Source organism: Asterias amurensis, chromosome 5, assembly GCF_032118995.1.
Source record: "Asterias amurensis chromosome 5, ASM3211899v1".
NCBI lineage: Eukaryota > Metazoa > Echinodermata > Asteroidea > Forcipulatida > Asteriidae > Asterias > Asterias amurensis.
In genome coordinates, this window is record NC_092652.1 from 9073519 (window position 1) to 9085556 (window position 12038).

Here is a 12038-nt window from a genome sequence, read left to right on the forward strand (position 1 = left end):
AAACACGACTACTAGACTATACTAGCCATAACGGTCATTCCACAACGATAGAGGGAGTAGATAATAGAATAGAATGTGGGATCGGGAATGATAATCAGTGGGAAGAAATTTTATAGAAATGCTCAGTTTTAGCTGAAGAGAAAACATGGCAGTACGGATTGGTCTGAGAGCAGTGCTGATTGATTTAAGTGGAACACTACATGTTGAAGACACCATTGTCCCAGGAGCAGTTGAGGCGTTGAAAAGGTTTTTAAAACAATAATATTAATATTATTAATGTAACGTAGCGTCATACATTACATACATGTCATTGTCATACGTTGTCGACCCTCATTATATTTTCGGTCCCCAACTTTGATTCCCGTTTACCGCGAGATTGTGCAAGCTGCACCGGTGACAGAAGCTATGCAGTTTACTCACGGTCTGTATTTTCATCAGGCTTAATCATGCTGAGAATAAAGTTTCCTGTCGTAAGTTATGCTCAAACATTTATAAAATGATTGATTTTTGGTACTAATCACTAGTGCATTATTATGCCAACATTCAAATGAGTCAAAGAAACATAATCCAACCTCGAAAGTTCAAAACAAAATTACTATCTGCTAGATTGAGTTTCATTCTGCTTTAGTCACTAGATGGATCACGTGAGGTGGTTACTATTTGGGATTCTATGGTGTGCAAATGTGGGGGAAATATAAAAATATTTTAAGTGATTTACTGCATACTGTAATAAATTCAGATAAGCGTAATAAATATTAAGTCTACATTAAATTAAAGAGAAAATATCATAGATTGGTTTCTTATCTCCTGAAACCAAACATTACTGGTCTGAAATGGGGGAAAACGGATTGTTATGAAGTGTGTGTGCGTCAAGGGGGGTGGGGTGTTTTACTTTCATTCATGCCTTTTTATGATATCTCTGGATTCTAAATATAGTAGCCATAATGCCTTGGGACAAAAATGTAATTAAATTTGTTAAGTCGTAATTGAAAAATATTTTTGATTTATTTTGCACGTCATACTAGCTTCTCAGTATTCAATAAAATACCAACCAATGAAAGGTGTGAAAACATATGACGTTGCTCCAATGTCGTGCATAAGCACTGTTAATGGCGGACTGTCTCTCGCAACGTAAAACCAAAACTTTAAAAATTTCAACACACCATGAAGTGTAAGTGTTATTGTTAAAAAATTGGATAGATGATTTGAAAAAAAAATAGTTAGTTTTTGATTGTGAACAGTTTTCCTGTTATCCTATCGTCTCACGTTACGGAAGACGATAGTGGAACGACATCTCATGCATGTAGTTCTACTAACTGCCTGTACTCGTACTGTACAAACTACAATCAAAATACAGTGACTGTTTTCTGTCTAATTAAAGTTAATTTATAAAGCAAAGAAGAATATTCTTATTTTCTGGATTAGTGTATGGACTATGGTTAAACCTACTACGTACTAGTAGGTTAAACCGAAAACTCAACCTTGACCCAGTAACTGGGGTGCTGTACTCCTTTTTTCAAAATGATGTCATTATCGGTCGGTAAAAATTTCCAAAAAAAGGAGTTACGAATGATAATGACAAACTTTCAAAAAAAGGAGGGCAGCGCCCCAGTTACTGGGTCTAAACTCAACCATGATGAAGAATTGAAAATCAACAAAAATCTTGTTGTCTGTGACCAGAAACGATTCCCTTGACCTACACACCAGACAAGAAGGTTCCGCCACTGATGAGTTCTGGTGGGGACTGAAGCTAAAACTATAAAGTAGTCATGACATTATTTTAAATTAATCAAAGTGGATACATCTGGGGTTTTTTCTTCTCTTACTTCTAGGCTGAGAACAGCTCCAGTGAAGATCAAGTTTGTGACCAACACAACTAAAGAGAGTGTTGTAACCCTTCATGAACGTCTTCAGAGGCTAGGGTTTGATATCAGAATAACAGACATCTTCTCCTCACTGACAGCAGCCAGACATTTAGTGATAGAAGGTGGACTAAGACCAATGTTGCTGCTACAAGATGATGCCAAGAAAGATTTTATAGGTGGGGTTTATTTCTTATAATTATTATTCCTAAAGCGATCTAGTAGCAAATTTCCATTTTTTAATTTTAATGTTCAATGTTGATGTCAACTGAAAACTTTTCACCTTTTGTGATGAATATTAAATTTAAACCCTGTTTTTCTTTTTTCTCTTTTTTCTTTTTTTTCAAGAAAAAAACAAAAACAAAAAACATACAAATACAATTAATCACAGCCAACCAGCAGAATTAAACAAAGAAGCCTAAAGGGCAGTAGGGAAACAAGAAAACCATGGAGCTGCATGGACAGAAGATTTAAATAAAAAGAGAAAACAAAAAGACCAAGGACTAGACAGTACCAACTAGACATCTAAACATCAGGGCCCAATTTCATGGCTCTGCTTACCGTAAGCACAGAATCGGCGCTTACGGAAGCAGGGAATTCTGTGCTTACAGCAAGCGTATTTCACGGGTTAGCGGCGAATTTGGGCTTCTGCGCGTGCATACTTCACGTTTCTACTGTACTAGGCATTCTACGCTTACAAGGCTAGCGCAGAAATTCGGTGCTTGCACGTAAGCGGGGAATCGTGATCGTAAGCGTAGAATTCGGCGGTAAACAGAGCCATGAAATTGGGCCCTGATAAACATGAAAACCAGGCAGAAAATTCTAATTAAACCATATTAACCAATTTGTTTTTAAAGGCAGTGGACACTATTGGTAATTACAATGTACTCAAAATAATTATTAGCATAAAACCTGGTAACGAGTAATAGACCATATTGAAAATGACGTCACGCGGCTCAAATATCTGACCTACAAGATGGTGTCTGTGCATGTGTGTGCTTGCATGTGCCAAAGAAATCAAAGCGGGAATGTTGCATGTTGCGTGCTTCGATGATGTACGCGTTGGATGCGCATGCGGTTTGCCCTACAAGATGGCGACTTTTCATATAAAAAAGGGGTTATTCAATACGGTCTATTGGGAGAGGTTGATAGTATAAAACATTGTGAGAAATGGCTCCCTCTGATGAAGTCGCGTAGTTTTCGAGAAAGATGTAATTTTCTTCAAATTTGATTTTTGGACCTCAGACTTAGAGTTTGAGTTCTCAAAATCAAGCATCTGAAAGTAAACAACTTTGTGTGATAATGGTGTTTTTGCTTTCATTATTATCTCCCAACTTTGATGACCGAATGAGCTCAAATTTTGAGCAAAGGTTTGTTATTTTATGCATAAAATGTTGAGATACACCAAGTGAGAAGACTGGTCTTTGACAATTACCAATAGCTTCCACAATACCCCCAAGAGGTCTGCACTTTATTCTTATATCTGTACCAATTTCCTCCAATGCAGGTATTCCAACTGATGAACCAAACGCAGTAGTTGTTGGTTTAACTCCAGACAATTTCAACTATGCAACACTCAACACAGCATTCAAGTAAGCAAACAATATTGTAGCTATAAAACTTTAAACTGATAGCACTTCTATAAAGTGATGTTGTGTTTTGTACACGTAATGGGATTTTGAGGCATAGCATGGTGAGGTATCAATATTTTTGGTTGTATTGTGTGTATCTACTTGCTGGGTAAATGATTTTTGAGAACTTCAAGTCTTGCTTTATATTCTCCTCTTCAGAAGTGGGGAGGTCTCCGGAATTTCCGAAAAATCTACTCTGCAGCAGTACAGTATAAAACAAGACGAGTTCTCAAAAGAACATAATCTACCTGGCAAGTAGATACACACCTGGTGATACCGCAAGCACCAATTATTTTGTGTAGACGCTATTTTCTGAGGACATCATTTTGCCCTGACATGATGAAATGAATTCACTGTTCATGTAATTGTTGAATGCCATTCCTCAGCAAGAGTGTCGCTAAAAAGGTCATTGATGCATTTGTTACTTCTCGTTTTGACAATGGCAATGCAGTCTTCCTAACAACCAGATTTCCCATCTTCAACGCCTCAAAACGCTGCAGCCCGCATCGTGACACTCCCATTCTTAAATAACTCCACTGCCTCCCTATCTCTCAACGAATCATCTTCAAGGTGATGGTCATTCTCCACAAAGCACATAATGGCTTCCCACTATATTTCTGAACTACTTCAAGTTTACACTTCAAGCTTACATTCAAGGAATCTTGAATCCAGTTTCATGCTTCTCTTTGAACCCAAGTCTTTTTTATTGTTATTATTATTATTATTATTGTTATTATTATTATTAACGATGTCCTTTATTATTCCTTTTTTCTAGATTAATTCTAGAAGGTGCGCCCCTGATTGCGATCCACAAAGGGAAGTACTTCAAGAAGCTTGATGGTCTAGCTCTGGGACCAGGACCCTTTGTTGAAGCTCTGGAATATGCCACTGGAACGACAGCAACTGTTGTAGGGAAACCAGAGAAGACGTTCTTCACAGAGGCCTTGAGGAGCTTGGGATGTAGTCCAGAAGAAGCTGTGATGATTGGAGATGTAAGTCATTTTAGGAAAGAGTCCCTTGGGTGAAAGTTTTGGGCAGATAATGTCCCCAAGAAATTAAACAAATGTCGGGAAGTACAAGTGGCATGCATGCCATGGGTGAGAGCGGCTATGTGCACCAGACTAATGCTCTGGTGTTTTAGATCAGCAGAGTGTAAAGCTGAGTCCTGTCTTGTCACTTGTGTGCCAAGGCAAGACACTTAAAGACAGTGGACACTATTGGTAAATTATCAAAAATAATTTTATAGCATGAAAACTTACTTCATAATGAGTAATGGAGAGCTGTTGATAGTATCAAACATTGTGAGAAACGGTTCCCTTTGAAGTAATGTAGTTTTCGAGAAAGAAGTAATTTTCCAATGATGATGACCTTCGATAACCAATTGAGCTCAAATTTTCACAGACTTTGTTATTTTATGCATATGTGGAGATACACCAAGTGAGAAGACTGGTCTTTGACAATTACCAATAGGGTCTTTAAACGTAGGTTCATAGATTTGTTTGTGTCAACGTTTGGAGTCAAAATAATCAAGAAAGATACAACATCAAACACCTGTGAAAATTTCAGCTGAATACAGTCTTAACTTGTAGAGAAAACAGTAAAAAACAGCACTTTCATTTAGAAACTTGAACCATCCATGTTTAGCGAGGTACCAACCACTTACCTGGCTGCAGCATTCACAAATGAACGCCACAGACATTTGAATTTGTCGACTTGATTTGTAGTCAATTTCGCAAGGTGCCTCTCACCATGGCAGAGTAGTTTAGAGTAGTCAATTCAAGTTCTGTAGGTTAAAGATGCTATGTCAGATTTTTGGCCCCAAACATAAAAAAAGATTTTTTTTGAGTGAATGATAGTTCAAAGAGTATCACCCGCTCTAACAAAGAAGTTTAACTTTTACTTTTAATGGTCAGGAACCACGACAAAAATTTAAAAATTTTCTTATAAAACACAAAAGAATTTGTCACGTGATATATTGTTGGGATCCCGACAAACACTAATTTTGAGCACTTTGTGTCACTGCTACTAATAAGTGGCGGACTTTTTCGAGCAATGGCTCAAATGAAAGCTTGTAACTCTCTCGACTCCCATCAAATTACCTATTGAATTGTAAATCAAAATTTGTGGGTCAAATCGGCCAAAAATCTGACATAGCATCTTTAAGTCATGCAAGGGTAAAGGTTGCATATTGTGTATGGAAAAGCCACTAGCGTTTAAGGCAGCTCAGGGCTGTATAGACAATGTGACCTTTGTTTACATTCAAACCGCCCTCTGTTGCCAAAACTCTGTATACGCCATGTTTCGCCGGGCAAAAATACCATAGTCATGGTAAGATTGCATACACTTTCTAGCTGGCTGCCAAAACACAACGGTTTTTCAAGGTGGTATGCGCGCGAATCGTGTTATGGTTTTCGAGTGGCGTCAGAGGTCACATCGTCTATACTCCCAAGGGAGCTGAGAAAGATTAAAAAAGGAATGTTATTTGCCCAATGATCAGGGCACTGATGTAAAACGTATCGAGACGTAATGGTGAAATTTGCTATGTAAGAACATAGTGTTATCCAACTTTATACCAAGGAGGCTTTCAGTTACCCAAGATTGACCCTACCATTAACGTTAACGCTTACTGTTAATTTCTGTGTATCTATCCAGGATGCAAGGGATGATGTTCAAGGAGCAATACAAGCTGGCCTAAAGGGAATCTTGGTCAATACAGGTTAATATATCTTCTTTATCTATGAATGACAGAGTGAGCGGAAATTTTTTGAGCGGTTTATTTTTTCGTTTTTTATATTTGGTGATGTAAAGTGTGGATACTGATCTTATACAGTGACCAACGTTGTACATTTGCTTTAACATGTTTTAAAGAAATTACAGAATTTGTAAAGTGCTAGATGGTGTAAATTGCAAACAAAACCACTAGTCGCAACAAAACAAAACCCAAAGAACTGCCAAAAGATGTACAGTTTAATTGAGGGCAGCCCTCATCAAGTTCTGAATACTAAAACATCTCAACAGAGCTTCTCATTGTGTTTCATTTGTAACTAATTCAGCTGGCCTTTTACGTAGATATTGCCTTAAGTCAAATGGCTAAGAGGATAAGGGCACGGAACTCAAGCTCTGGGGCCAATATCATAGAGCTGCTTAAGCACGAAAATAGCTTGCTTATTTAACACAATGTTACTGGCCAACAATTCATCAAAGCAGCATTCAGATTCGCAGACACTTTTGGGGGCGTGTGCGTCACGAAAAAAGAATGACGACAAGCTAAATTGAACATAGTGCTAAAGGAATTTGACTTGACTCAAAACGAAATTGAATGGCCGAATTCTGAATTTGAAACACAGTAACAACTGGATGGGCAAAACAGCTTTAATTCGGATGCATGAAAATGAAATTGACTGCCGATTTGCCGAAATTGACCGAGAAAACCTATATTATAATTTTAAACAGGGAAATATCGTCCTGGTGATGAAGACAACATTCAACCAAGAGCTTACGCCGTCTGTTCAAGTTTTCCAGAGGCAGTGGAACATATAATGTCCAATATGTTATGATCAGTGAATAGAGTGATAACGGCCAAGGTGATTGAAGTTGGTAAGTAATAATAATATTATGAACTAGTTCTTCTAAAGCCCATTTTACAAAAACGTCTCAATGCGCTTTACATTAGTGCCTGGTCAATGGGCCAATAACATTCCTCAATCTTTCCACGCTCCCTTGGAAATACACAGCCCTGAGCTTATTGCGCTTGTGGCTTTTCATACAAAGTATCAACCTCTACCCTCGCAGGTACCCATTAATAACCCTGGGTGAAGAGAAGCAAACATAGTAAGCATCTTGCTCAAGGGTACAAGTGTCACTGACCGGGATTTGAACCCACACTCTAAGGACTTAACCTTCAAAACTTGAATTTGATGCTCTTAAGCACTCTGCCATGACACCCTTCTCCAGAACAAAATGATAATAATAACAAAGTTTATAAGGCGCACAGTATCTGGAATGGTACCATTCAAAGGCGCTGGATGCTAGCAAGCAGACAAATTGAACAGATGAGTCTTGAGGTTGTGTTTGAATGTTAAGCGATCAGATGTGTCCCTCAGCTCGTCAGGCAAGGAATTCCAGAGACGCGGTGCGCAGCTGAAAAAGGCACGGTCTCCGTAACTTGCTAGACGAGTTTTGGGAACATAAAGTGTGTGTGATGATGATGATCTAAGGCCTGGTCATAGTAGGGTCTTGTCTTGAAAATGTAGCATTAAGGGTCACCAAATTGAAAAACACACACGTCATGTTAAACAAGTTTAGCAAATGTTAAAAACAATACAAAGGTTCTGACTTTCATGCTTGTGAGTGGTCCTGCACAGGATTTCACTAAGCTTAAATTGATTAGGCAATAAACAAATATTCTGTGTCACATAAGGTGATACTTCAAGTGGATTGAAACAGAGAAAAACAGAGGTGCCCTGCCCCAATTTATTTTAAACAAGATAAAATCGTTAAAAAATCAAACACACTTGGGTCACAAATTGCAAGTAAAATTAAGACAACAAATATTTGTAAACCACTGACAAAGTCAACAAACTTAAGCCATAACATCAACCAGATAAACTGTAAAATAGTAACCACAAGTAGTATGAATGAATAATACGTAATGTTCAACTAAAAAAAGTCTGCACAACCCTTACTAATTGACACCATTGCCTGCAAGCTACACACGCCACCTGTACTGCGCTCATCATTTTTTGAGTCAACAGGCTATAGGCAAGCATTTGAACGCTGTATGGCCTTAATTTTGCATTTCACTGTATAACACACAGAGACATTGACCTGCCACCAAAATGATTGTAATGATGACATCAAGTGAATGGGGCCAATTAATAACATGAGATGTTCATATGAGGTCATTCAATTGCCGTACTAAAGTTGGTCTAACTCAACTTAGACAAGTTCGGTTTCAACTTTTGTGCGTCTGAACGCAAAAAAGTTAGACCAAATTGAGTCTAAACCCCAAAACTTAAACCGTCCATCACCGATCCTGTGGATTTGCTTTTCTATTGCCATCATTACTAGCGTGCTATACTTTCAAATTTGAGATGAACTGCCATGGGTGCGAGGCTCTGTAGGGGAAATTTCCTTGGCCAGCAATCACCACGTTGTTGGGAAGGTTAGGAAAATACTGAAAAGTACAGGTATTTATGTAACTTGCACGTACATGAACATAGTGTTGTTTAAGAACGAATTGGAATAAAAATTGCGACACCAGCTTTGGAGAGATTACAACGTCCAATCGATTGAGATGTACAAACTATGAATAATATTAAATCAGAACCGGTGGTATAAAACGTGTTCGTGTTCCGTGTTCTGAACGTAAGGGGATTTTATTATTATGACCCCCCCCCCCCCCCTCCCCGCTTGTCAAAGTTAAACTAGTTTGGGTCTAACTTGGTACGCTGTCGGAACATACCCAATGTCTCTGTTTGATAGACTAAACATGGGACTCTTGTACAAGATAACAGAAAATAAATCCTTATTGTATCTAGACCTGTAGTTTTGTATTTCTGGTTTTGCACGGAGTCTGTAAACATCTTGGTTGTATCGTTTAAGAGGTTCTTGGTCTAAAAGAAGAAGGACCAGTCCCTGCAGACTACCGTCCAGGAATTTCCACATCTGTCCAAGATGTCATTTCTTGGCACTGGAGACTGATGTGGGTAGTCCAGGCTATGGCATTACACGCAGGCCACAGAGGCCATTACCTCCGTTGCCCCTGGTTTTGGTCTTGGTGCCCCTTCAAAACTTCCCCAATTGATTGATTTTAAGTTTTCCAATGGTAGAAGTGCCCTTTGCGAAAATGATAATGGCCTTGCCCTTCAAAGATGCAATTTCCAGGCCTGTAGTCTGTTCAGAATTTGTTGGGGGATTTAAATTTGGATTGGTTTACTGTGGCGCTCATAAGCGTGGCCAATTCGGACGGCCCAGTTGCATTCTTGTGGGATGTTTATTCCTTCTTCCCCCACATGGCACCACCACCGTCTTCCTCATCGCTACTTTCATCAACACTTTCTTCTTCTTCATCATCTTGGTCTTGTGGAATCTTGTATTGATAAGAGTAGTCTAAGACCTCTGAGTGATCGCTGACAGGCAGAAGAAGTTTCTCTTCATCGTCCTTGGTGGAAGAGTCGTCATCACTGGAGCCCCTTTATTGATTTAAGACAGTGTTGGAGACAATTAGTAATAATAATAATAATAGACAGTTCTCATATAGACCCTTAGCACAATCGTGCAGTGCACATACACACGCGTCTCATGTCCGCCATTTTGGGTGTAAGACGAGCAGAAACAAGGACTCCCCAAAAAGGCAAAAAATGGTAGATGTGTAAACACGTGTATCATTCTTTTGTGCACGGTTTTGACACCCAAAATGGCGCTGTACGTTGTGCATAGGGTCTGTCGCACATCAGCCGTAAGATCCCTCTGCGCTTAAAATAGGTAAAGAAATAATGTTGAAAAAGGCAGAAAAGAAAGTGATAACATTGATTGAACAAATTTGTTTTAACCCAGATTTTTAATTATTTAGTAGTTTCAGCCTGTTTTAAATTGTTTGGCAAACTGTTCCAAAGATGCACAGTAGCGCCCTGGAAGGTGCAAGAACCATAGGAAATATTTGTGATACCTGGAGCAAATTTTTTGAAATGCCATGATTTATCCTTTCTCGGGTTAGGACGAGTAACTCGTCCCAACTTAGGATGGGTTCAAATGCGTCCTAACGTCTATGGATGCAAAACTTAACTCGTACTAAACCCTAAGATTAATCCCAAGTTAGGAAGAGTTTGGTGAAATCGACGGCTGGGGCTGACAAAAGATGTTTGTTCATTTATCGCCAAATTTCTTGAGTTAGATCCTGGAGATATTTATTGTTTAGTTGAGACACTTGGATTTTAATACATGGAAGAAAAGTGCCGTAGTGTCTTTTACAGACGCCAAGTTGTTCCGGCCGCCAGTGCTGAGGTAAAAAAAAAAGCTAAACTCTCAGCCAATGAGGGCACTGTTCAAGTTTGTGATGTTATATGCTAGGTGTCTTCACAGGAAAGATGTTTTGTTCATATTATTTCTACAGTTGCAATGCCTGTTGGTGAAGTCTTCTTTACACTTCTTCAATTTAAATGTTTTTCAATGAATTGTGTTTTCAATTGTAGTGATCAATTGCCGTTTTTCCCACACATGTTAGTTGATACATGTACATGTACTTGACAGAAGTACAATAAAAAAAAGGAGTTATCCGTGATGGGTGTAAACATTGCAACTTACATTTCAAAATCGAAATCTGCCTTTATCAAAGAGCAGTCCACTGGTTGGCTGCATAGATGACACAAGTTATTTATAGCCGAAACACACTGAAGACAGTAAATTCCTGTGCAGGAAAAGAGTTTATGGATTTAACAATGATTATCTGAAGGATTCAACTCATTCCTGAAAATCTCTTCTTTTTTTTTCATATTTTGAGACTGTTGTGTGTCATGCTTAAAGACACTGGACACTATTGGTAATTGTCAAAGACAAGTCTTCCCAATTGGTGTATCTCAACATATGCATTAAATAACAAACCTGTGAAAATTTGAGCTCAATCGGTCATTGAAGTAACGAGATAATAATGAAAGAAAAAACACCCTTGTCACACGAAGTTGTGTGCTTTCATATGCTTGATTTCGAGACCTCAAATTCTAAACTTGAGGTCTCGAAATCAAATTTGTGTAAAATTACTTCTTTCTCGAAAATTACATCACTTCAGAGGGAGCCGTTTCTCACAATGTTTTATATTATCAACCTCTCCCCATTACTCATTATCACGTAAGGTTTTATGCTAATAATTATTTTGAGTAATTACCAATAGTGTCCACTGCCTTTAACAATGGCAAATGGAACCTGTGTGACAGTTCATGAAAATATGTTCTATTTTGTGTGCGGGTATAACAGCATATTGTCAGAATTAAAAAGTAAAGCTCCTGATGCTTTGAAACTGTTTGAGATTGTCGGCCTTTATGAATATTGTACATGTATAATCTTGTTACATAAAAACTGCAAAAAGGTGGTCTCGTACACAAATTGTTAGGTGGGACCAAGTGTAAAAGTCCCTCTTCACGTAAGAGTTGGGGCACTGAGAGTTTCAGTTTATGCAGCAAGCCGACTGCACACCGAGCAATACACGGCTATCTCACTGGCCTTTGTATGCTGCTGAAAGTGGACTGGAAAAATCTAACAACACATATTTACATCTTACCAGGGCATTTGAAGTTGTCACAAAGCAAGAAACCGACCTTGTCTGAGAATTTGCCTGGCACCCCGCAGTTGGAGCAGAACTTCCATTTACACCCGACCACTTTGAGTAACATGGCAGCGATTTTGGATCTGTTTGAAGTAGAAGTAATTCATACAAACAGGTACAGTTAGCTCTAAATCATTAAAAATGATTTTTTATTTAATTTAAAATAACTTTTTTTTTTGCACAAAATAACAAACCTGTGAAAATTTGAACTCGATTGGTCGTTTA

At 38.4% G+C, this 12038-nt stretch overlaps 2 protein-coding genes across 4 annotated transcripts in view; one reads left to right on the forward strand and one right to left on the reverse strand.

Moving 5' to 3' along the window:
- LOC139936981 (haloacid dehalogenase-like hydrolase domain-containing protein 2) overlaps positions 1–12038 on the forward strand; it is a 17065-nt gene continuing 5027 nt past the window's right edge. Inside the window, exons 1-7 of one of the 2 annotated variants that reach the window (XM_071931880.1) lie at positions 34–246; positions 1833–2041; positions 3370–3454; positions 4269–4485; positions 6146–6209; positions 6947–7090; positions 11772–11908. In XM_071931880.1, coding sequence (XP_071787981.1) covers positions 146–246; positions 1833–2041; positions 3370–3454; positions 4269–4485; positions 6146–6209; positions 6947–7050 — 780 coding nt within the window. In that variant the 5' untranslated portion in view covers positions 34–145 and the 3' untranslated portion in view covers positions 7051–7090; positions 11772–11908. Of the gene's footprint in view, positions 247–1832; positions 2042–3369; positions 3455–4268; positions 4486–6145; positions 6210–6946; positions 7091–11771; positions 11909–12038 lie in introns of those variants that run through there. The other variant, XM_071931881.1, reaches the window with a different exon arrangement.
- LOC139936977 (DC-STAMP domain-containing protein 2-like) overlaps positions 8674–12038 on the reverse strand; it is a 20130-nt gene continuing 16765 nt past the window's right edge. Inside the window, exons 12-14 of one of the 2 annotated variants that reach the window (XM_071931875.1) lie at positions 11769–11896; positions 10799–10901; positions 8674–9687 (exon numbers count right to left, since the gene is read on the reverse strand). In XM_071931875.1, coding sequence (XP_071787976.1) covers positions 9489–9687; positions 10799–10901; positions 11769–11896 — 430 coding nt within the window. In that variant the 3' untranslated portion in view covers positions 8674–9488. The remainder of the gene's footprint in view (positions 9688–10798; positions 10902–11768; positions 11897–12038) is intronic. The other variant, XR_011786042.1, reaches the window with a different exon arrangement.